This window comes from Mya arenaria, chromosome 8 (genome assembly GCF_026914265.1).
Source record: "Mya arenaria isolate MELC-2E11 chromosome 8, ASM2691426v1".
In the NCBI taxonomy this organism is placed as follows: domain Eukaryota; kingdom Metazoa; phylum Mollusca; class Bivalvia; order Myida; family Myidae; genus Mya; species Mya arenaria.
This window is the reverse complement of record NC_069129.1, coordinates 40,189,311-40,213,194: the sequence shown is the minus strand read 5'-3', so window position 1 is coordinate 40,213,194 and position 23,884 is coordinate 40,189,311. Positions and strand designations below refer to the sequence as shown.

The following is a 23,884-nucleotide window of genomic DNA, read 5'->3' as shown; positions in this document are numbered from 1 at the left end:
TTCCAAGGCAACACAATTATGATATTTTTCGAAGTATAATAATAGTTTAAATTCTGATTACCTCAAATGAATATTAGAACAAACATATTATGAAAGACGGATCCTTCAGAAATCATAAGTAGATAAAAATGTTTTAAAACAGAAGTCTTTATTGAAAGTGCTTGTTGACAATAAAGGAAAGTTCAACACTGGCTACATCAATAGCACACAAGTGTGGATATTTAAAACCCCTAAAAGCTATTCAGTAAGCCTCATAAGTGTGGACATTTAAAACCCCTAAAAGCTATTCAGTAAGCCTCATAAGTGTGGACATTTAAAACCCCTAAAAGCTATTCAGTAAGCCTAGCATCTTTCAAAATACTATATAATCATGGGCCAATGGGAAAAAGATGCAACAACACAATATTTGTTTCCAACAATCATACCCATATTCTGCGTCTTGAAATGATGCTTGACATGATATGTTTTGAGGTTCTTGAAGTACTGTAGGGACGGCGAACCAAAGTGCAGGTAGTAGTGTGTCAGATCATAACACAGGTAGCCCAGGATGGTACCCGCTATAAACACCTGCGATATGAGGGCTGGAAAGAATATCCGGTACACCAGGTAGAAGCCAAAACACATCCCTGTTCCGGGAACTATCGGGAAAACTAGACGATTCTTGTCCATCGGCGACTAAAGGTATAGAAAAAAAAGTGATTCTATGCTCATTGGGAAAATATATATACATATATATTATACACGGTATATAAAAAACAAGAGCACCAGCTGTCACAAAATACATCAGTCTTAATTTAAGCTCACCAAGTTTGGTGATAAGTGGTTGTACGTTAGGCCAAATTTCAAGAGCGTACATTGTAAAGAGTTTTGCCAATTCAAGGGTTATAACTCTGGAGAGACTAATGCGATATGGCTTGTTATCAAATGTGTCCACGATATCATTCCCATACACATTCTGACCAATTTTGGTGATGATTGGACAAAGGCTTCTAGAGTTGTGTGGACATCATCCTGGATGCCACCCGCCCGCCACAGGTAAAAAAAATAATACATCCCATTTTTTTTTAAATGGCCGTATATTAAAGAAACAACATCACAGGAGTTTATCTTATCTTATTTGCCAACTGGTTTCACTTATAAAAAAGGTCAGCAACTAAAATAAGATGAACTCATTTCATGTTGTTTATGTTTTTTCATATTTGTTTGAACTGGCACACCTTCACCTTTTCATATATATATATATATATATATAATATTATTTTCCCTTAAGTATAATAGCAAATTCTCGTTACCATCACTTTATGTCCAAAACTATGAGAACTTGTTTCAACCTTGTCATCGTAATGTATACAAAAATAAAGAAATCAATTAATTTCAAACCCACAATTACATGTTCCACTCACCTTATGATGTTGCCCATGAAACAAGAAGTGTAATGTGATAAGGAACTTGGAAGTGCTTGGAGGTTTACAGTGAAACAGCCACCGATGGACAATGTACTCATCCAGGGTCCATAGAAGGAATCCGAGGACAAACAGTAGCGGCATACTCACTGCAGGTACAGTCACTTCTGCAAAACACAATAATGTAAGTAAAACCTGGAAAACATAGTCAGGAAAATTACACCTGAAAAACATAGTCAGGAAAATTACACCTGAAAAACATAGTCAGGAAAGCTACACCTGAAAAACATAGTCAGGAAAGATACACCTGAAAAACATAGTCAGGAAAGCTACACCTGAAAAACATAGTAGGGAAAATTATACCTGAAAAACCACTGCAAAACACTGCCAAGAAAGTTTCATCTGCAAAAAAAACAGCTAAGAAAGCTACATCTGCAAAAAAACAGCCAAGAAAGTTACATCTGCAACACACAACCAAGAAAGTTACATCTGCAACAAACAGCCATGAATGTTACATCTGCAACAAACAGCCATGAATGTTACATCTGCAACACACAACCATGAATGTTACATCTGCAACACACAACCAAGAATGTTACATCTGCAACAAACAGCCATGAATGTTACATCTGCAACACACAACCAAGAAAGTTACATCTGCAACAAAAAGCCAAGAAAGTTACATCTGCAACACACAACCATGAAAGTTATATCTGCAACAAACAGCCAAGTAAGTTACATCTGCAACACACAACCATGAATGTTACATCTGCAACAAACAGCCATGAATGTTACATCTGCAACAAACAGCCAAGTAAGTTACATCTGCAACACACAACCATGAATGTTACATCTGCAACAAACAGCCATGAATGTTGATCTGCAATTCAAAGCCAGGAAATTTACATCTGAAAAACACAGCCATGAAAGGTACAACTGAAAAGAACGGTAACTTGCAAAACAAAGCCAAACACATTTCATCTGCAAATCAAATAAGAATGTAACATTTGTAAAAACAAAATCAAAAACATTGGGAGGGTTATATCCCTTAAAACAGTATTGCCTTACAAGTATGAGCAAAATAAAAATAGCTGTATAGAAATTTCAGAATAGATGAGGCCAAGATTACAACTCATCAACTGACAATCAATTCTGAAGAAGCAATGGCTTGAGAGCTATATACAAGACTTCTTCATTACTACATCTCGGAAAGTGATAATGGCGAGAGTAAGAACCTATTGAGACATTGATGTCAAAACTGCTGGACATGCAACAGCTTTGGTTAAAGCTGTATTGATTCAAAATCCAAGTCTGGAATGTATGGTGGCTGATTGCTGCCATTTTATATTTTCATTATGAAAATAACACAATTTGAAAATACATCAAGCAGGTTTGACAAAAATAAGACAATAAAAAATACACCAAATGCTAGACTGAGAGGCCATCTTATCAACCAGCTTACCACAAAACATCAAATAAAACTTTTTCTAAACTTAATAATGACTGGACAGTAGCTTAGATATTATCACCCCTCAGATAAGCTATCGTAGGTTACGTGCATTGACAATATGGCCCCTGACTAATTTTTACTAAAATCACTCTTCATTTTTTCCCCAATGTAAGGCTTGGACAAAATCTGATTGATTAAAACATGTAAAGTTTCGATAAACAAGTCCAAAGCCTTGCCCATTTGCTTAGCTTTAAAACATTTTAACAGCCCTCCTACATAAAATCAAGATTTCAAGCTTGCCTGGCATGGTTTTAAGACTTGCAGACAAAATGTGCTAATTTCGAGGTCTGAATTCACAAGATTGTTGCTAAAAGATCTCGTAAATAGACCAACACAAAATGTTTACCTAACACATTTTTCTATCATAAATAGCCCAGAAGCACAGACAATTTAGATTTACAGAAAATAACAAAAGAAAATTTGATGCATAGCATAAATGTCAATGGAACAAGTGTGCATGTTAATCAATAAAGAGATCTTTAATTAATATCAACATTTCATTTATGAACCAATACTCAGTACACTTAGTTACAAAAGAAAGTTTGCACTTTTAAATATCTCCTTTTGATCAAATGCATTAAAACTACCTTTATGTATATATCATATGCTATCGCTCAAGCATAACATTTTTTATATAAATGGAATAAATTTCAACTAAATGAGAGTTGTTCAATTTTGAACAATTTTCTCATTCAACTCAAGGGGAACATGTCAAAGGAAACGTGATTGGTCACGTATCTTTTGCCTTTTATAATGGAAAAATCTTATCATATTTTGGATTAATGCTTTAGCAAAATGCCAAGACTTGGCTAAAACCAGTGGTTTCAAGCATTAGCAACATTCGACAGGTTGACAATGGAACGCTCATGAGAAAACGTTTGGATGAAATAAAAATACAATTATTTGCATGCATGAACTTTTTCATCAAACAGACAGTGTTGCAGCAGATTCAGCAGGGGTAAAAAAATGTTAGTTTCCACAAAGCTGCCAACCCAAAACTTTTTTTGCTGGAGGTTGTTTTTTTTCCCCGTAATGTCCTAAAAAATTGTTTACACAACATGTTACAAATTTGACCATTTTACACTTTAAATGTTCTACAATAGTGATATATCCAGATATAAGTCGGTTTGGTACAGAATCTAGATTCTAAATAAAAAGTAGTATGGAAACAAAGACCTATGGCCTAACACACCTATATTATCGCTATAAAACAGCGTCCAGATTCAAGACAATGCGGTATCAGTTAGTTTTTTGTAATAACATGTGTACAAAAACTCCTACCATGATCAAAATGAAAAAGGACTCGAAATAGAGTCTCCCAATTGCCCTGTGACTAAAAACCGTTTAAGTCGTATCTCAAAACCTCAATTTTGCCTTTCATGATCAGGCCGTTCCAAATTATTTCTATGATGTCTAGCTCAGGTTCCGATTTCCTGCAAAAACAAACAACTTGCCATTGAAAACACAAAATCTTAATCTGTACTCTTTCATGGCTGCCCTTGATAACAGAGTTTATCACTGAAAATCACACAGAAAGCATCATATACATAGGCACATACATCTGGAAAATGAATGTTTCAAGTATATACTACAATGAATATTTCTTGACTCAGATCATTTTTGTTTTGATTATTCAGCTCTTAAAAATCCTTCAAAAATAGCTTATTAAAATCCCCTGAAATTTACAATGGGGGGGGGGGGGTGTATAGGGGTGGGGATTGGGGATCCCTGGATCCATTACCTATACCCATAAGTCCCCTGAGGCTCCTAGGTTTGAAACATTTTAGGAGCCTCAGATTGCCTTCAAACATATCAGTACTAGTTCTTTAGAGCTACAAATATATAAAGGCCAACCGCCAGAGTCACATTCTTTCATCTTAATAGCATAGAAGGGTGAAGTTTGGTTTTAAAGATGCCATTTTTTGTTTGATTGATGTTCACAATTTTGTCACTGGCCAATATTTTTTTCCCTACCAACAGCCATGAGAAGACGCGAAAAACGATTGTCTAATTGAAGACAGACGATTGCTCATTGGCTGATTTCATCAGCAATTAAATATAGCAGTGGGTACCAGATATTACAGATCAGTTTTATTCTTTGCTGTCAAATTTGATGTCATAACAATAATCCTTTTTGATTCTCAAACCTGCCATATAGGTTATGGTCATTCTCTTATGCACAAAATGCACATAAACCTTGCTTGTAAACAGGCAGAAATTTGCCTATCAAAAGTAGCCATTCACTGAAATATAACATCAATCAATGCACTCAAGCCAAATGAGTTAAAATAAAGATACATATATTTTGTGCTACTATGGGTCTCATGAATTAAACTAGATCACAAGACCGAGAAAAATAATGGTTTGGTTAGGGTTACATCCTCTTAAAAAACTACTAAGGGTAGGTAAGCTTTTTTTTATTTTTTTATTATTTTGTTATTAAGCCTTATGTAAGAACGCTTTTGTCATCATTGGAGAATGGCGTTGAAGTGATATTCTGTATGAAGCTTTAAAGGTTTTAAACCACATATTAAAACACCAACTTTTTTTTACCAACTGACTACAAAAATGGTAGGGTCGTCACTTATTTCATATGTAGGGTCAGGTAACCCGAACGAAATGTTTTGGTTTTAGGCCTAGCATAAAACAGATGAAAACAAAACCAGTAATCAATCTCATAAAAATAAGAACGAGGGCATATTATAATTCCCTTACTGGCCTTAAAAATGTTTACCAGAGAATTATACAACAAATAATTATGAGCTGGGAATATGCTCTTAAGGCTGAAAAATGAGGACCTTTATTTACAAACTGCTTTCAGTGGCTTAGGGCAAGTCGTATGCACATAACTTTCTGATCATATTATATCAGTCTGTCAAACGAAATAGCAAATGTCCACTTAAAGGCCAGACAAACCTGGGGGCCATTTCATCAGGTTCTGTCATGTGGAAAATCTTTCCTAAGGATGAAATCAAATTCTAGGATGCATAATGAAATCATCTCCAGTTTACAAGTTGCTTGGACTTCTATTACTTATTTATTTGTTGTCCATATATTGCAACTCACGTCTTTTGTATCCAGTTGTGGTCGCCAACACGACATAAGTTACCTTAACGCGCAAGTATCCCTCATCCATTGTTCTCAGTTAAACAATGGATGGACATACCAGTAGTATTTATATCATATTCAACATATTTTTTTTTGCATAACAATGACAACACCAAGGCTGTGACAAAATCAGAAAATATTATTAAAGCTAAAAATTGCCATCAGTTGGCAAGCATTGCTTGGTCATTACCTCCAAGGCCAAAAATATTCCACTCAACCGGGCCTTCCAGGAATTTGCACACTGCGTTGTACGTAAGATAGCTAAGAATAGGCACCCAGTAGAGAAGCACTGTCCACCAATAAGCTTTTGAGAAATACTCAACAAAAGGATTCCTAAATAACCATAGTGATGTGTCGATTGGACTGTGAACCCACTCATCATAATTTTCTCCTAGTGAGCCGACTTGGAAAAGAATTGGAAGCGACCAGTCTATGAGATGGTCCTGAAAATAAAAGGGGATATAATGAATAAGTATTAAATACATGTATTTTGTTAAGTATATGTACTAGTATCTCACAACCAGAGTTATAAATTTTGATTTTTCATGAACCTTTTTCACGAGGTTTGTAGGAGATGTAACTGTTTTGTACCATGTTGTCAAGAAATAGCATGCAGTATCAGTGAATAGTGTTGTAGTTTATCCACATGCTAGTTACAGAACCCTTACATCCATTCTACTTTTTACTGTTCCTATATGGGAGTAAGTGTGAAGACGAAAATAACGAAAACACTCTCAAACATGGTACCAGTGCATTTGTATTACTGGTATTTACATTTAGATTACATATTGTTATCAAAATCAGTAGGTGGGAATCCAAATCATAATGTAATATCTGCGAATTGATTGCGAATTCATCAGCTGGAAATATAGGTTATATTCTAAATTCATTTAGTGAAAAGCCTGAAATATAGGTTATATTCTCAACTAATTTAGTGAAAAGCTGGAAATATGGGTTATATTCTGAACTAATTTAGTGAAAAGCTGGAAATATAGGTTATATTCTGAACAAATTTAGTGAAAAGCTGGAAATATAGGTTATATTCTCAACTAATTTAGTGAAAAGCTGGAAATATAGGTTATATTCTGAACTAATTTAGTGAAAATCTGGAAATATGGGTTATATTCTAAAATATTATTTTCCAAACCTGGATAAACTGAATAAATTTTAAATTAATTTACAAAAAGCTGTAAATGAGCATTATATTCTTAATTGATTTACCATAAAGCTACTGTATCTTAAGTGGCATTTATTTACAAGAACAAAATAATATTGTTGTGTTTGTATTAATTTTGTATCATATAAAGTAAACACAAAAAGTATTACGAAACTATCAAAGGCGTACAGTTAGAGCTGATAGTTCTTTGTTTAAGCTTACAATATGATTAATAACATCATTGTTAACTTTAAATGTGATTTATTTGATATTATCATATATTTAAATACAAATACATACAGCTGGAATAGTTGTTTCAAATCTTGTTAGCAATCAGCAGATCACAAGAGTATCCATTTAACTTTCAACTTTGTTAACTTGACACAGTTCTGAATAACTGGCCCGTAGTATCACTAGTGTTAAATAATTTGTACAGAGTTGTAAGACAATGCGCTTATGTTCATAGAAAATGTCAGTTCACTTAATGAATGACCTTATCATACTTATTAAAGATGCACTCTTACTCCCAAATAACATTAACCATAATAAACAAGAGATGTTTGTCAAACATTATGCCCCCCCTGAGCGCCATGTTGTCAGGATTATATGGACAATTGAATGAAATATGCATGGACCGAAATGACAGCTGATTTGTTGCTGTTTTAAGATTATGACCATTAAAGTGTGAGGATAAAGTGTGTTATGACCCTCATAACCTTTGACTCTATGAACTCAAAATCCAGAGTCATCAGCTGGTCACCAGAAACCTAAATGTCAAGTTTGAGGGCCATGGGTGCAGGCATTGTCAAGTTATCACAAGACAAGTTTTTTTCGTTCAAGGTCACTATGACCTTGACCTTTGACCCCTTAAATCATAAGGGGTCATCTACAAGTCAGATGCAACTCCAAGTCAAGTTTGAAGGCCATGGGTTCAGGCATTGTTGAGTTATCACTCAGACAACCTTTTACCATTCAAGATCACTGTGACCTTGACCTTTGGCTCTATGAATCCTAAAATCAATAAGGGTGATCTACTGGTCAGGCTTAACATCCATGTCAAGTTTAATGATCATAGGTTCAGGCATTGTTGAGATATCAGTGGGGGAAGATTTGTTAACTTTTTTGCGTTAAAGGTTACTGTGACATTGACCTTGGCCTGATGACCCCCAAAGTCGATAAGGGTCATCTACTGGGCAGGCCCAACCTTCATGTCAAGTTTGATGACCATAGGTCCAAGAATTGTCGAGTTTGCTTTCAAGGTCACTGTGACCTTGACCTTTGACCCCTAAAATCAATAGGGGTCATCTACTGGTCAGGCCCAACCTCCATGTCAAGTTTGATGACCATAGGTCCAAGAACTGTCGAGTTTGCTTTCAAGGTCACTGTGACCTTGACCTTTGACCCCTAAAATCAATAGGGGTCATCTACTGGTCAGGCCCAACCTCCATGTCAAGTTTGAGGGCCATGGGTGCAGGCATTGTTGAGTTATCACTCGGATAACCTTTTACCATTCCAGGTCACTGTGACCTTGACCTTTGGCCCAATGACCCCTTAAATCAATAGGGACCATCTTCTGGCCAGGCCCAACCTCCAAGTCAAATTTGAGGGCCATGGGTGCAGGCATTGTCAAGTTATCACTCGGACAACCTTTTATCATTCCAGGTCACTGTGACCTTGACCTTTGGCCAGATGACCCCCAAAAACCATAGGGGTCATCTCCTGGACAGGCCAATTCTCAAGTCCAGTTTGAGGGCCATGGGTGCAGGCATTGTTGAGTTATCAATCGGACAACCTTTTACCATTCAAGGTCACTGTGACCTTGACCTTTGGCCCAATGACCCCCAAAAACAATAGGGGTCATCTACTGGTCAGGCCCAACCTCCAAGTCAAGTTTGAGGGCCATGGGTGCAGGCATTGTTGAGTTATCACTCGAACAACCTTTTATCATTCAAGGTCTTTGTGACCTTGACCTTTGACCCATTGAGCCCAAAAAACAATAGGGGTCAGCTACTGGTCAGGCCCAACCTCCAAGTCAAGTTTGAGGGCCATGGGTGCAGGCATTGTCACGTTATCACTCGGACAACCTTTTACCATTCAAGGTCACTTTGACCTTGACCTTTGGCCTGATGACCCCCAAAAACAATAGGGGTCATCTACTGGTCAGGCTCAACCTCCATGTCAAGTTTGAGGGCCATGGGTGCAGGCATTGTTGAGTTATCACTCGGACAAGCTTTAAAATAATTTTACCATTAAAGGTCACTGTGACCTTGACCTTTGACCCGATGACCCCCAAAATCAATAGGGGTCATCTACTGGTCAGGCCCAACCTTCATGTGAAGTTTGATGACCATACGTCCAGGAATTGTTCAGTTATCACTCGGACAAGCTTTGGTCTACCGACGGACCGACAGACCGACCGACCGACCGACCGACCGACCGACCGACATACCGACATGCCTGTGCAAAGCAATATACCACTCTTCTTCGAAGGGGGGCATAATAATAATATTGTTTTAATATTCCAAAAAAAATGAAGAAATGTTGAAAACAATGTTTTTTATGAAGGATTCTGAGCTTAATTTGAAAGAAATGAGCATAAAACACGGTATTTATACCTTATGAGACTATAGTAGACCACAGTAAATCTTTTAGCATTCACCAAAAATTCAATATTTTTTGTGCTTTCTGCTTTTAAATACACGATTACAATCTTGTTATCAGTAATTAATATTTTCCATAAATGCATTATTTAGCAAGTAGTGAAAGGTTTATCAGTCAAAATTTATGTTTATTATACATGTGTATGTATTGACTTTGAATAACAGTGTCTTTAATCATAATCATTACATAAAAGTAAATCTCAAATGTTTCTCATACGATTGTGTCATAATATATGACATTCTTCGAAACACCAACAAGTTTGTAAGAGATTAAATCAAGTCTTTGAAAACCTTTGAATCTTAAAGAATCATTCTTGTTACTCATTAAACAAAATGTGATAGCAACAACGCCTAGTAACTGCGTGTCTTAAGTTACAAATTTATGATGTTATTTTTGTTGTTTAGACAAGGAATGATTAAATTCCATTATCACGCCATATAATCTCTTGGTATCTATTCTCACTAAGGTGATGTTACTGGCAAAGTATTGTTTGTCACCACCAATATCAGCATTCAATTTGAAATGATGTTGACTCATTCAATTGAAAAATAAACATTACCAATTGATTATTTTCAATACCTAATGCAATAGTAATATTGGTGAACAAATACACTCTGTTAAATCAAAGCCATTGTTATTATTATGCAGACAGATTCAGCAAATTGATAGGACATAAATGACGGTAAAAACTTAATTGATGCATGCGTGATTGTGTGCAATGGTAGAAGGGTTGATAATGACTATCATGTCTCCATAGTACTGAACAGATTCGAGACTATTCCTACAAGACCTATCATCCCCGGATCTCAGGATCTCGCATCAATTCATTATCCATGCATATGGTAGAATTTAAAATTCCAAATCATTTCTGCCCAAGGGAGATGGCCTGTTATTGATTACAATATGTACCAACAACCGTCTACTTTCACAGTTTCAGATGCAGACAGGATAGGTGTCGATGTTTCTACCAAACTTATGAGTCGAGTTGCCACACTTTAAGGAGTGAATGCTGAAGGTTCTAAGTGATATTCAATAAAGAGGCAGATGGAACATTTACCATCTCACAGCTCGAAACTGTCTTCATAATATCAACACCTTTTGGTTTTTCCAATTTGATTTTCGCTCAATTGTGACCTTCAGGAGACAGCTGAAGGTGGATATGTCTCTCAAGTCTTTTTCCTGGGTAGAAACGTGCTGCTGTTCATTTAGACAGGATATGAGAACATACCCCTGGTGGGGAACGAACCCACAATCTGTCGGTTGAAAAAGGGATGCTTTACCACTAAACCACCTGGCCCCAATTTCTCAAAAAATCTTAAGCGTAACTTACTTAAGCACATTATTTCATTTAGCAAAATTATTCACTAATATGATTTCATAAACCAAAATGTAGTTATCTTCTTTATCTTAAAAATTATTTCCTTTCATCAAAAGCCTTAAAACTGTTTAAAAAGAGAATATTGCACTATTTATACTGAATTAAAAATAGTGTGCTGAGCTTAATCCTGTTATGTGGTGACTGACAAGTGTTTTTTTCTGGGTTCTCCGGTTTCCCCCACAACACAAGACCACACTCTCATGCAAGATAAAGCCAATGAGAGTGACTTAGCACAAGTTGATATAACCTTCTTCACAATCATGGAAAAATAAATAAAATTTATACTTAACCACTTAAACTTCTTATCTACCTTAGAAGGCGGTGTTTGCACTCTTGATTTCAAAATTGAGGGACAAAAGTGAAAAAGATTTAAGCTATTAAATAAAGAAATCTTTACGCATTCATCCATGAAAAATCTCATTGGTTGTCATCATCATTTAATAAAGATGAAATTGTCAGATTGTACAGACAGAAACATTATCAAAACAGGAAAGCTTTAAAGTAAGCCTGTTCACAACACCAATTTTACTTGAGCACAATTGCATTTCTTGTTTCACCAATAAAGATTTTCTGAAGGTGTCTGTTTTTAATAATCTTCCTATTTCTTTGGAGCCAGAATCAATTTTTGTGTTTTTGCCAAATAAATCTGCTTTTGATTCATTCCCATGCTTTGTTCTATGTTTGTGCTTGCAGGAACTGAACAAATGACAAATCAACATATAAGGGATGGCATTCAATATTGGTCTTAATTGGATCTAAGAACAATGTAGCTAACTGGATTGTGTGATAAATACAAGTGTTTGCAAATTAACTTTGCATTTCAAGGTGTTGAAGCACTGAATGATCATGGCCTTTGCTCCATTCAAAAACCACCCAGTGAATTTCGAAACCAGTGCAACAACTATGTCTTGTCAATCGACTTCCAATTAGTCAAAGAAACACTGACTACGGTCGTCAGTGTTTTGGCGTATTCTTTTCAATATCATGTGAAACTTGCGAGTAAAGAGGCAGGCTCATTATCCCGCAAAGCATTCAAACATGTGCACTTTGCATTGGTCTCACTTAAATTTGCCAATTCAATCATAGATTTAAAATAAGCTTGCAAGAACCATGACAAACCAATACTACTTGAAGAGTTGAAACTAAATGGAGCCACTTTTGGGTGGTAAATATTGACCATCTATTCCGTGCAAAATGGCATTGGGTTGAGGCATGCCTTGTTTAATTAAACTGATGGACTAGCACGTTTCGTAAATAGGAATTACAGACTTGTACTGTCCAGTGAAAGAGGTCAATGATGTATGACCATCAAATTGACTATATATAAGTTATACACATGTATTCAATACAAACTTCAGACTTATGTTTTACCTTGCCAGATGGCTGAGAACTCTCATATTTTGATGACCCATTCTGTTCTCTGGCCCTGACCCCATTTGCTGATGTGGCGCCATTGGCAGTTCCGTTGGTCACTCCATTTTTATGCCCATTCAGGTGACCATTTGTATGCCCATTACTCTGATGCTGAAAATAAATAAATATGAATACATGAAGTATGTTTGTTTCAAATATTGAACTGATCCTAACAAATAAACAATGTAATATATCATACAAATTTATTGTTGCTTGATTGTGACAAAAGCTGGCAGCCTATAGAATCAGGCTTGAGTCTAGTTCTTGGGTAGCTACATTTCTACCAGTACTGATGGCCATTTTTAGAGACCCAAGAGAAATGTCTCCTGTTTGGACTCAAACCCACAACCTCTCGGGTGAGAGGCGTACATCCAAACATCTTCCATCTTTATTGCCATACCAGTACACCTACATTGGAACTATAAACTGCTAAGAAAATGCATCCTGTCTTATTATGCTAAATATTTATAATGAAAAAGAACTTGTGCCTGAATCAGTGTTCATTATTGAAGGATCTGAGAAAGATTACGGCTCACTTTTGTTATTTCTCAGTCTCAAATTGAGAAACAAAAACTTCTCTGTCTTAAATTGAGGAATAAAACTGAAGCAGAAAAATGTAAATATGTAAATGCGTGTGCACAAACCCATTTCTACGTTGCATGGTTTGAATTGTTATGTCTGATATTTGTTTCTGTCGTGATTCGCAGACATAAAACCATGTTATTATGTTTCATAAAATGTGAATGATCTTGTTAAAACGAAATCAAGTTTTATATTCTTAATAACAGAAAATATTACTGGAAGTTAATATGTCACCCTACAACCATTGCCCATTGTCTTTCATACCACAATCATTATACATTAACAATATAACTTTTGAATGTTTCACTTCAATGGTTTCATATGTAGCTTTCATATTTCTACCTTCATTTTGTTCACATAATCTAAATGTAGTTTAGCAAATGCATGGATCATAGGATGTTTAGTATTTACTCATTCGTGTCACGGTCACCTCATGATGCCTAAATTTCTGACATGAACCTACAAAAATCATCACAGTTGGGTGAAAAATGGTCAGGCCATAAGAAAATAATGTTGTGGTTACTCAACCGTAACATGCCGACAAAAAGACAGGCTAGAAAAGTAGGCAAAACATTTTTGTTAAGAAAACAATCTTAATGTGTTCAAAGTATGTACATGTATATCATTTTAGTATTTACATACATGTACATACACATTCTGACATAAATGTTGTCAAGAAAGCATCCCAGTACAAGTAAACTGTAACACCTTGTACAAAATACATGTACATTATACAGTGCCACATGGTTTATATCTACAAACAAATATATTTATTAAACAAAAAAAAAGTCAGACCTTTAAAGTAGGGTTGGGCGGGTAACCTGGGTGACAACATTATTTTTGTTTTTCCTAATAAAAATGCATGGGAGAGCGAACAACATTTCTCGATAAAATATTGGGTTCTTGGTGCAAAGAACCTATACTTATATCTTATGTATACAATAAAAAGAGTGGGTTACTTGGCAAGGATGGAATGTTTGCGAGATATTTGCCGAAAAATTATTATGATGAGCATTAGACTAATGTTTTCTTTCTGATTCTATCAAACTAAATTATTATTTTGTTAATGAAGCCAGCTAACTATTATACAGGGAATAGCTAGTGTTATGATCTCACGGCTACCTGCGTTTTTCCAAATAAACATTCACCTTTTGGTGTGGAAAATACATGCCAATTAGATTATTATAAACATTTGAAAAGTTGAATATAATTTTGACTTAAAGATCATATTCCTGTCTGTATTATAAGAAAAATATATAATAGTTATATCTATAAACTAATTTTAGATCTTTCTTACAACCTGAAAACTAATTAGTAATGAAGCGTGTGTGTCATTTATCTTCAGTTCAAGGTTATCAGACATACCTGTGTTTTGCTCCACTGGAGAAGTGGCTAGCATGTAATAGAGGTTTTTTGACAGACCACCATTAAGAAAATGGACTTTCTTCAATTAATTATTACCACTGGATCACATCCAGTCTAAGAGATTTCGATAAATTTCCCTGCTTCAGGAATGGAATTTAGACAATAAAATTTGCAGTTCGTCAAAATCCTCTGTGTGCCCTTTTTTGAAGAGGATTCTTCAAAAAAGGGGACACACAGGTAACGCTTCAAAAAAAGGGCACACACAGGTAGAATAGCTTGCTTGGCAAATAAGTACAATGTCATGTAACCTCCATGTATGACTTATTAAGATTATCTTTAGTTTCAATGACACAGTTAAGCATTGCAGGAATAAAACAGCTTACCGATACATACTGTGAACTATCATCAGTAGGCAGTACAAAGCATTTCCTCAATTTTTACATAATTATGTTAACTCTGCTAATTTAAGTGCTCACAAGAAGCTAATGAACATAAAATGTTGTTGTTTTTCCTTCTGACAGGTATTTTAATAGTATTAGAATAGTGTGTTTGTTGTCTCTTTCACAATGGTTTCTCTTTAACTTGAGACTTTGTATCATAAACATTTCATTAGCAATATTGTGGAATACTTGCAGAGAGGAAAAAAGAATGATAAATCTGCCAACTGCATATGTTACCAGAAACAGCCTCATCAAATTATAATATATATATAATTTTTAGTTTGTTTGAAATTCAGTTTAAAAGTATGACTTTGTTTTAAGACATTATTTACAAATTATACGACTTATTTTTACATAAAAATATTGAGCATTCTTGCGATTGTCTGGCATATTTTTGACAGGCTCAGTCACACTCATGGATATTAATAAGAGGAGGCTGTAAGAACATTACAACCATTTCAGTATTACAAAACTTATTGCTAAAGGGGCAACATCTCAACATGTTTTCACCAAGAAAGCCCTAGATGCTGGAATTGATGATGCAACAGTCACAAGACAATTACAGGGTGCTCAAAAATAACCAATATGGGTTGTCAATGTTCAACAAATTTCTAGTGAATGGTCTGTAACCAAAGGTATATTTCACCAATGAGCTGCCAACAAAAACAAGAGGCCCAAAAGGGCCTATGCTCTACTGGCATGGCTTTTGTGGTCATATCAATCCAGAGCATGTATGTATGGGTAAAAGGCAACAGACATATAGTTTATGTTTTGTGTTTGGGTTACCTGAAAACGTAGCATGTTCAACATCTGAGCCCAGAAAGTATTGTAAGCAGATTAGTTGCATGAACTATTTTAATATGTGCCAAGTAAAAGTCACCTGACAAAAAAAAAATGCTTTCAAAACTGTACTCATAGTAAAAATTTCTGTAGTTTTAAAAGTAAAAAAAAGTTGGTCAAAAGGTCAGAGTCAAGGGCATCCTAGGACAACATTGATCAATTTGAACAAACATTCACAATCAATTGTGCTGAGATGGATGCACGAACACACAAAAAGACTTTCAAACCTTTCCAGATTTATGTTTACCAAACCTGTGAACCCTGGGTGTGGCCAGTAATGACACCAGGTGCATAACTTAAACATTCACAACCAATTTTGTTAAGATGAATGCGCAAACTACAGAACTTAAAGCTAAAAAATGGCCTTTGGGCTTTCAACAAGAACAAGGCAGAGTAATTCACAGAATCAACTGCAGAAGCAAAAAGCAAATTGTCTCTCAAAATCCTAGACTTGCAAATTGTCTCCCTTAACTCTAGACTTGAATTTACATATACATGTAAACTTGGCTAAAAATAGAATTCGCTCATGCAGACCTGGCTAAAAATAGAAAGCATTTCTTTAAAACTTTCATGGCCCATAATCTAGGCATTCATGGGCGGATCTTGCTGGTTTTCGAAAGGAACCGAGCTCTAATGGATATCTAGATACTGTACAAGTTTCATCGAGATACAATCAAAACTGAAGACTGTATCGTGTTCACAAGCAATTGTTTACAGACGCACGAATGCACGGACACACGACCGCACGGATGCACATACTACGTACACATTACCATCGCATAAGCTCTTCTGGCCTTTGGCCAGTAAAGCTAAAAAAACAGCAATCTGCAACTACTGAAAAGAATTTTGTGACCCATCTATAAACTGTTGCCAATCCTGAGACAATCAATTACAGAAGAGTAAAACCTGATGACAACCTCTCCCAGATTGCCAGCAACCTTTCTCAAATGGACAACAACCTTCCTCAGACTGCCAGGAACCTTTTTTCAGACTGCCAGCAACCTTTCTGAGACTGACAACAGCCTTTCTCAGACTGCCAGCAACCTTTCTGAGACTGACAACAGCCTTTCTCATACTGACAACAACCTTCTTCTGACTGCCAGGACCTTTTTTCAGACTGCCAGCAACCTTTCTGAGACTGACAACAGCCTTTCTCAAACTGCCAGCAACCTTTTTTCAGACTGCAAGCAATCTTTCTGAGACTGCCAACAACCTTTCTCAGACTGCCAGCAACCTTCCTCAGACTGCCAACAACCTTTCTCATACTGACAACAACCTTCCTCAGACTGCCAGGAACCTTTTTTCAGACTGCCAGCAACCTTTCTGAGACTGACAACAGCCTTTCTCAAACTGCCAGCAACCTTTTTTCAGACTGCAAGCAATCTTTCTGAGACTGCCAACAACCTTTCTCAGACTGCCAGCAACCTTTCTGAGACTGACAACAGCCTTTCTCATACTGACAACAACCTTCCTCAGACTGCCAGGAACCTTTTTTCAGACTGCCAGCAACCTTTCTGAGACTGACAACAGCCTTTCTCAAACTGCCAGCAACCTTTTTTCAGACTGCAAGCAATCTTTCTGAGACTGCCAACAACCTTTCTCAGACTGCCAGCAACCTTCCTCAGACTGCCAACAACCTTTCTCAGACTGACAACCTTCCTCAGACTGCCAACAACCTTTCTCAGACTGCCAACAGCCTTTCTCAGATTAACAACCTTCCTCAGACTGCCTACAACCTTCCTCCGACTGCCAGCAACCTTCCTCCGACTGACAACAACCTTTCTCAGACTGACAACCTTCCTCAGACTGCCAACAACCTTTCTAAAACCTATCACAACCAATTTGTGGCCAGGGGTTGTCAAAAGTTGGCAATTGGTCATGCCTCTAGTGTCATGGGTGGCAGTATCAGTAAGCAGTAGGTAGTGTTTTTTCAATGATTGTCATAGGTGGCAGTATCAGTAAGCAGTAGGTAGTGTTTTTTCAATGATTGTCATAGGTGGCAGTATCAGTAAGCAGTAGGTAGTGTTTTTTCAATGATTGTCATAGGTGGCAGTATCAGTAAGCAGTAGGTAGTGTTTTTTCAATGATTGTCATAGGGCATGGACTTTTTCATAAAGGGGTCAATGTTTACACATTCCTTAAAGCGCACACTGGCACATTTGATGTTTCATTTTCTACAAGCTTACCCTGGCATATGTAAGTAATGCATTGGACTTCTTAAACTTGGTTTTTAAAATGTGTAATTTATAAGTTGTTGTTTTTTGTCGGTATTTTCAGAAAATGATCTATACCTTTATAACTTAGATAGACAATAGATACATTTTTTATCAAATTCAATTCCTTCTTTCGAAATTCTTATTGGAGCCTTAGACTGGGCAGCAGGGCTCTTTTCTGAAAGTCAAAAGGGCATCAATATGTCACAATGCCGTGGCAAAAAGGCCTCGAAGAAACACTAGTTGAGGATTTTCACAGGTGCAAACAATTTTTCGCATATTATTATGAACTATAAACAGATTAGTATTTTGCTAATGGATATTTCCACCTATGGTGTAAATTGGTCAATATTTTTTTGTTTGGTTTTATAAATAGTCATGTCTTATGTACTAAAATTATCATTTCTTTTGGATCATCATGTAAATATTTGGAATGTGCAATAATACTGATAAACTGATATACTGCGATACATTGTATATATGGAACAGAAAGTACATTTATGTGTTTCAATATGCAGTGTCACATCAATGCAATGTATTATCAGATGAATGACTAATTAGCCATGAAATTTCATTTGTTTTGAAATACTCATACAATATTTCAACTATGCAATACGGATATTTTTTTTTTCAACTTTAAATGTTTCTTTAAATATCAAATTACGCTAATAATGGGATCCATGTTTTCCCTCGTTAGTTTTGGCGATTGTCTCAGTTTTTGTTCTCATTCCAATATATTTAATCATGAAGGTCTGCATATCAAATAATTCCAAATTTTGGGACACTTAAGTTTAGTTTACCCAAGTACTCTAAATGTAGCCTGGAACATCAAAAAGCGTTTGGTTTAGCATGGACAGATAATGTGGTTTGATATTATCCTTAAAGGACAAAAAGGACAAATAATATTATTTTTCAACTGTTAATGTATATATTCTAGTAGTTATTTAAATCCTGGTCAGTGTTTTGGTTCATCAATATTAGTGATAGTATCAGTTTGGTCTTTCAATCTAATATATTCATGCAGTAAGGTCACAATCAGGTTTATTCTGACATCGAGCAACTGGGTATATATAAGGGTCATTGGCATAGGCAGAGTATCACATCGCACGATATTTACACCTCAACTTACATTCCTATAGGAACTGTCTTTCGGCAATTGTGAATATTTTCGCATTGCATAACCATAAACATGAAAATTGTTTACCTTGTTATTGTTTGTATTGTGTCAGCAGGCTCCGAAAAACTTAAATCAACATGTTAGAAAGTGTAATTATATGATATGTTAAATGTATTGTTGTCATTAGTGTTTCAATTGTATGTTTGAAAGTGATTTGAAGTGATAGACTTTTTCCCGCGTTATTGTGACGTCATTTGATAAACCGTTTCCTTTTACAGTCGGGTCCTTCTATTTACAGAAGGGGTGAGAAAGAATTTTTTTTAAAGGAAATGAAGTACTTTTTTAACAATTCTTGAATGAAATAATGAACTATTGGTGTAAACATATAAGGAATGAATTGCGCGGTTGATGTCATAATAGGGGATATGAACGCAGTTGGGCTGGTTTAAGAAAGCGTGGAGTCCTTTGGACACCACTCACTTTAACCAGCCAAACTGCGTTCATTACCCAATAATGACATCAATCCCGCAATTAATTCCTTATATAAAAGGCGCTGACTTACAACAACCTGGATATAGATCTAGATGGTAGTCTCTTCTAATGAACGGTTTTACCAGATTAAGTTTGTTATTGTTATAAACTGCTCGATAGAGAACAGCTTAATCAACACACCGCATGTATACCCCTTAAACTCTAAAGGGCTAATTACACAAATGTGGAAGTGCCTATTCATTTTACATGCCTAATTTCTTTTAACTAGCACATGACAGTGAATCAAAGCATGGTTATACCACCTCAAGCCATTGGCTTATTACCATATTTATAGGTTTTGAATCTGAATGGTTTGTGGTTTCATAAACAGGCTGGACATGCTGGATCTTCTTGATCTATTTTTTTATTTTTTTTCTTCACAGTGTTTGTACTCCAACAACGGATTCCGTCACTTTATCGAACACACAGTGGTTACGTTCAGTCAGTTTTATTTTTCTTCTAATAATTGTAACTTATTTGCTAACGTTGTGTAATGTTTAGTACACATGTGGAACTTTCTCCCCATAATCGTTGTTTGGGGTTGTTAAGCACTCGAAATCAGTGTTATTTCAAGTATATATAGGAAATGTATTTAGTAGTCTCTGACCTAAAAGGTTTCTTCTTTATCTTATGTACCATTATACCCCATAAGGTATGTTACAAATTGTGTTGTATAACCCTCTTTAGCAAACAGCATCAAACCTCATGTATACCCTATAAGGTTTACTTTATGACCCCAATAAACATCAGCCTATATCATATATGACCAGATTTATTAAAATATCTTCAAGTTGAGCACACACAAAAATGACTGATTGGAGTCTTCAATTGAGTACTACTCTCCCTGTCAGCACTTTTCCCACCCATACAGCTATTATACATTAACATCCCACTGGCATGAAAGTACAAAAATCCATACATTGATTACAGTCACCTGCAAATTTGCACGTTTCCATAAGCAGCCAATATCAGTGTGAACGTGATGTAAGAACATGGTTTAATTTATGATTATGTATTTTCACTATGTACCACAATATACTCACTGGCATATATTCTCCAATGTAGAATCTTTCAAGAATTTTGTAAGCTACCGGTGAATGTATGTGAATGTCATTTTTCATAAGTTGCGTAACATCCATGCCAACTTGGTCGGCAATTAACTGTTTACCACCGGGGTGTTTGTCAACAAAATCCGTTAAATCATATATTTTGTTAGAGTGAATCACACAGTATCTCCCACTTTTTAGCTGACATCGAAAAGATGCCTCTGTCGCCATTGTTTTTGTGAAAAATGTTAGACATACACACGAGCAAAACAGAAACTGTCAATATAGTGTATTATATATCGAGGTCATAGGCGGTAGACTCGTTTTGAAGTCGTCACGGTGGGATGATGATATCGGCCACGCGCTAGTGGCAAAAAAGGCCGATGCCCAGTGGCGGTTCCAGCAGGTGTGTGTTTGGGGGGGGGGGCGTATGAGCATATTTTTCGTTTTTCTCATAACTATTCCCACATTATAAAGTGCATAAGAACATTCTTGAATACATCGTTGAAACGCATCAACTAATATACGTGACATTTCAAGACCTCAGTGCAATTAAAGTTTTAGGGGAATTGACGGTTGTGCCACCCCATTAGCGGTACAGGGTGGGCGAAAGCACCCCCCTTAAAATTGTCAAAATTTACTTTTTATTTCAATTTAGTAAAAAAGAAATGAAACACGTCCAAGACGCACCATTTCGGACAAGAAATTGGTATTTTTTTCTTCGTGGAGTACCCATCAAACCCCAATTCCAAAACTTTTAAACCAAATCAATTTCGGTTCCGAGGGAAGGACGCAAGTCGAACGCTTACGCACCTAAGTAACGCCCCCTCTTATGTCAACTCCTGGACATGCCCCTGAACCCTTCCCGTCATCCTGACCATACCGGTTTAAATAAGAATGCCTCTATTTGTCTTGAGCACTTTAATAACTTATGTAACGGCAATGCTTCTTTAGAATTTAGAAATATTGCTACCTGTGTGTTAACAAGGCTGAAAGAACTTGTCATTTGTCTCAAATCATATTAATGGAATTTGATACGTAATTAATTGTTCATATATTTTTAGAATTTGTCATAGAGCATACAATGTATGATATACATTGTATTTCTGAACGTGATTATGACTTCTAGTGTCAAGCCTTAACCCTATATGTGTGACATCCCTAACGACAATCCTTAGTTTAAACCTATTAATTTTACAACGATTGTGAAACAATTTAAATACAACATTATCACGGGGTTCCAACTCTGTAACACGAGAAAAGGTTCAATGACGAGTTTGTGTCACGGAAGCCTGCAGATGGTGTTTTCAAGACTGTCTCAGATTACTGCCGAGCATTGTTTATAAACTGAGCAATTTAGTTGGGGTTTTGGAAGTTTGTTCATGTTACCTTGGACGTTAGAGGACTACATAAATAGTTCGTTAAATCATTCTTTAAAAATATATTAGTCATTCAGAAATCAGAACAAAAAAAGGAACTGTTTCCTTCAAAAGAATGTACAAATGAGCCATCTGTTCAGTTTGTACAAAGAAAACAATCAAAAAGTATTCTTTTTTATATGACCTTTTACAACAGTGACAGTTTTGTTTACTTATATTTTGCAAGGTTTTGTTTTTGTTTCAAGATTTAAGAAATTAACTGCCAGAGACTGTTGAATATATTTGGGACCAACAACAAATCTTACTCCAAGACTATATATGTTGTATCACTTGTCTCGGTTTGTATGACGAGTGTTTATCGAATGTCACTTTTTGTGTCGATGGGGTCCTGGTTTGTTCCCAGCAAATACATAACGTTAATATAACGTTTAGGAAGGTTGTGGCATTTTAAGGTTATTATATAACGTTGACACATCGTTATCACAACGTTGTGAAATTTATTTGTAACTATTTTTCACTAATTAGCTGTAAAAGTATCTCATAACGATTTGCAAGTATTAGAATGATAATGAAATGTTTGTGATGTGACAACGTTCTCTTAACGTTGTTCTGACGTTGTGTTAAGAACTTTGAGATATTTTTTCGCGGTTGCCTTAAACTAAAAAAACGTTGTCCTGACGTCGTGACGTCGTGACATCATCGTCTTGGTCGTTTTGATAGACACAGAATTATGTATTAAATGTATTGTTTGATTAATGCACGTTGCGCAAGATACTGTAACAATCATGCCACCAGGATTATCTAAGTTTATTCAACTTAACGTCTTACGCATGTCAACTCAACTTTTTAAAGAGCATGATTTAGAACGTGAATTCGAAATATAAACTTTTCTTTTCTCCAAAGAAACAGAGATTTTTGTATCAGAATCATCATATAATTTTTTTTTACAATATATCATACTGGTCAATTCTGGACTCTTTAAGGTTTCTTTTAGACCTACTATACAAGTTGATCCACGCATTTTTATAATAAACATTGCTCATGTTGTTCAGTGATAAATGACCGATATAATCAGTTAAAATCATAGGCACATTACACCCTTTTTCCAAACTGAATTTAATTTGCTTATTTTTTTTAAATATTTTATTAAAACAATAGCGTGAGTATGATTCTTTTGTTTATTTAGAATGTTTAATGTTTAATCTGTAAATACTATATATATATAGTAAAAGGTCAAATTTCGACAACTTCTTTTACACATGTGTTGAATCATCAACATAATATGATTCCATCTAGAGATTTAGACATAACATGGTGCAGCAACGTTATGCCATAACGTTGTCGCAACGTTACGAATGTGGAGGTTTTCTTGGCGTTGTGACACCGTTGCTTTGGCAACCAATACACAACACTTAATACATGATTGTTACAACGTTAGAATGCATTTTTGTCTCAACGTTGTGGTAACGTTATATAAAGGTTGGTTCCCAAATTATCGTTGTGACAACGTTAAGAACATTGTGACAATGTCATACAGCAAAGCTAAGAATGCGTTAGATGTAACGTAAATACAACGTTGTCACAACGTTATGTGTTTGCTGGGTTACTTGTTAAAGTTACATGAACGGCCTTTCATTGATACACAAATCCTGTATTGACTGCATCATGATTTCGATAAAAAATGGCTGAGGAGTTCCGAATGGGCTTGATCCCGACTGCACTAGCTGCCGTTTAGTTGAATG

General features: G+C 35.8%; 1 protein-coding gene across 1 annotated transcript in view; it reads right to left on the bottom strand.

Moving 5' to 3' along the window:
* LOC128243241 (fatty acid 2-hydroxylase-like) overlaps positions 1–21,058 on the bottom strand; it is a 28,797-nt gene extending 7,739 nt beyond the window's left edge. The window contains exons 1-5 of the mRNA XM_052960864.1: positions 20,761–21,058; positions 12,588–12,740; positions 6,212–6,464; positions 1,404–1,570; positions 426–675 (exon numbers count right to left, since the gene is read on the bottom strand). Coding sequence (XP_052816824.1) covers positions 426–675; positions 1,404–1,570; positions 6,212–6,464; positions 12,588–12,740; positions 20,761–20,994 — 1,057 coding nt within the window. The 5' untranslated portion in view covers positions 20,995–21,058. The remainder of the gene's footprint in view (positions 1–425; positions 676–1,403; positions 1,571–6,211; positions 6,465–12,587; positions 12,741–20,760) is intronic.
* Positions 21,059–23,884: the final 2,826 nt, after the last annotated feature.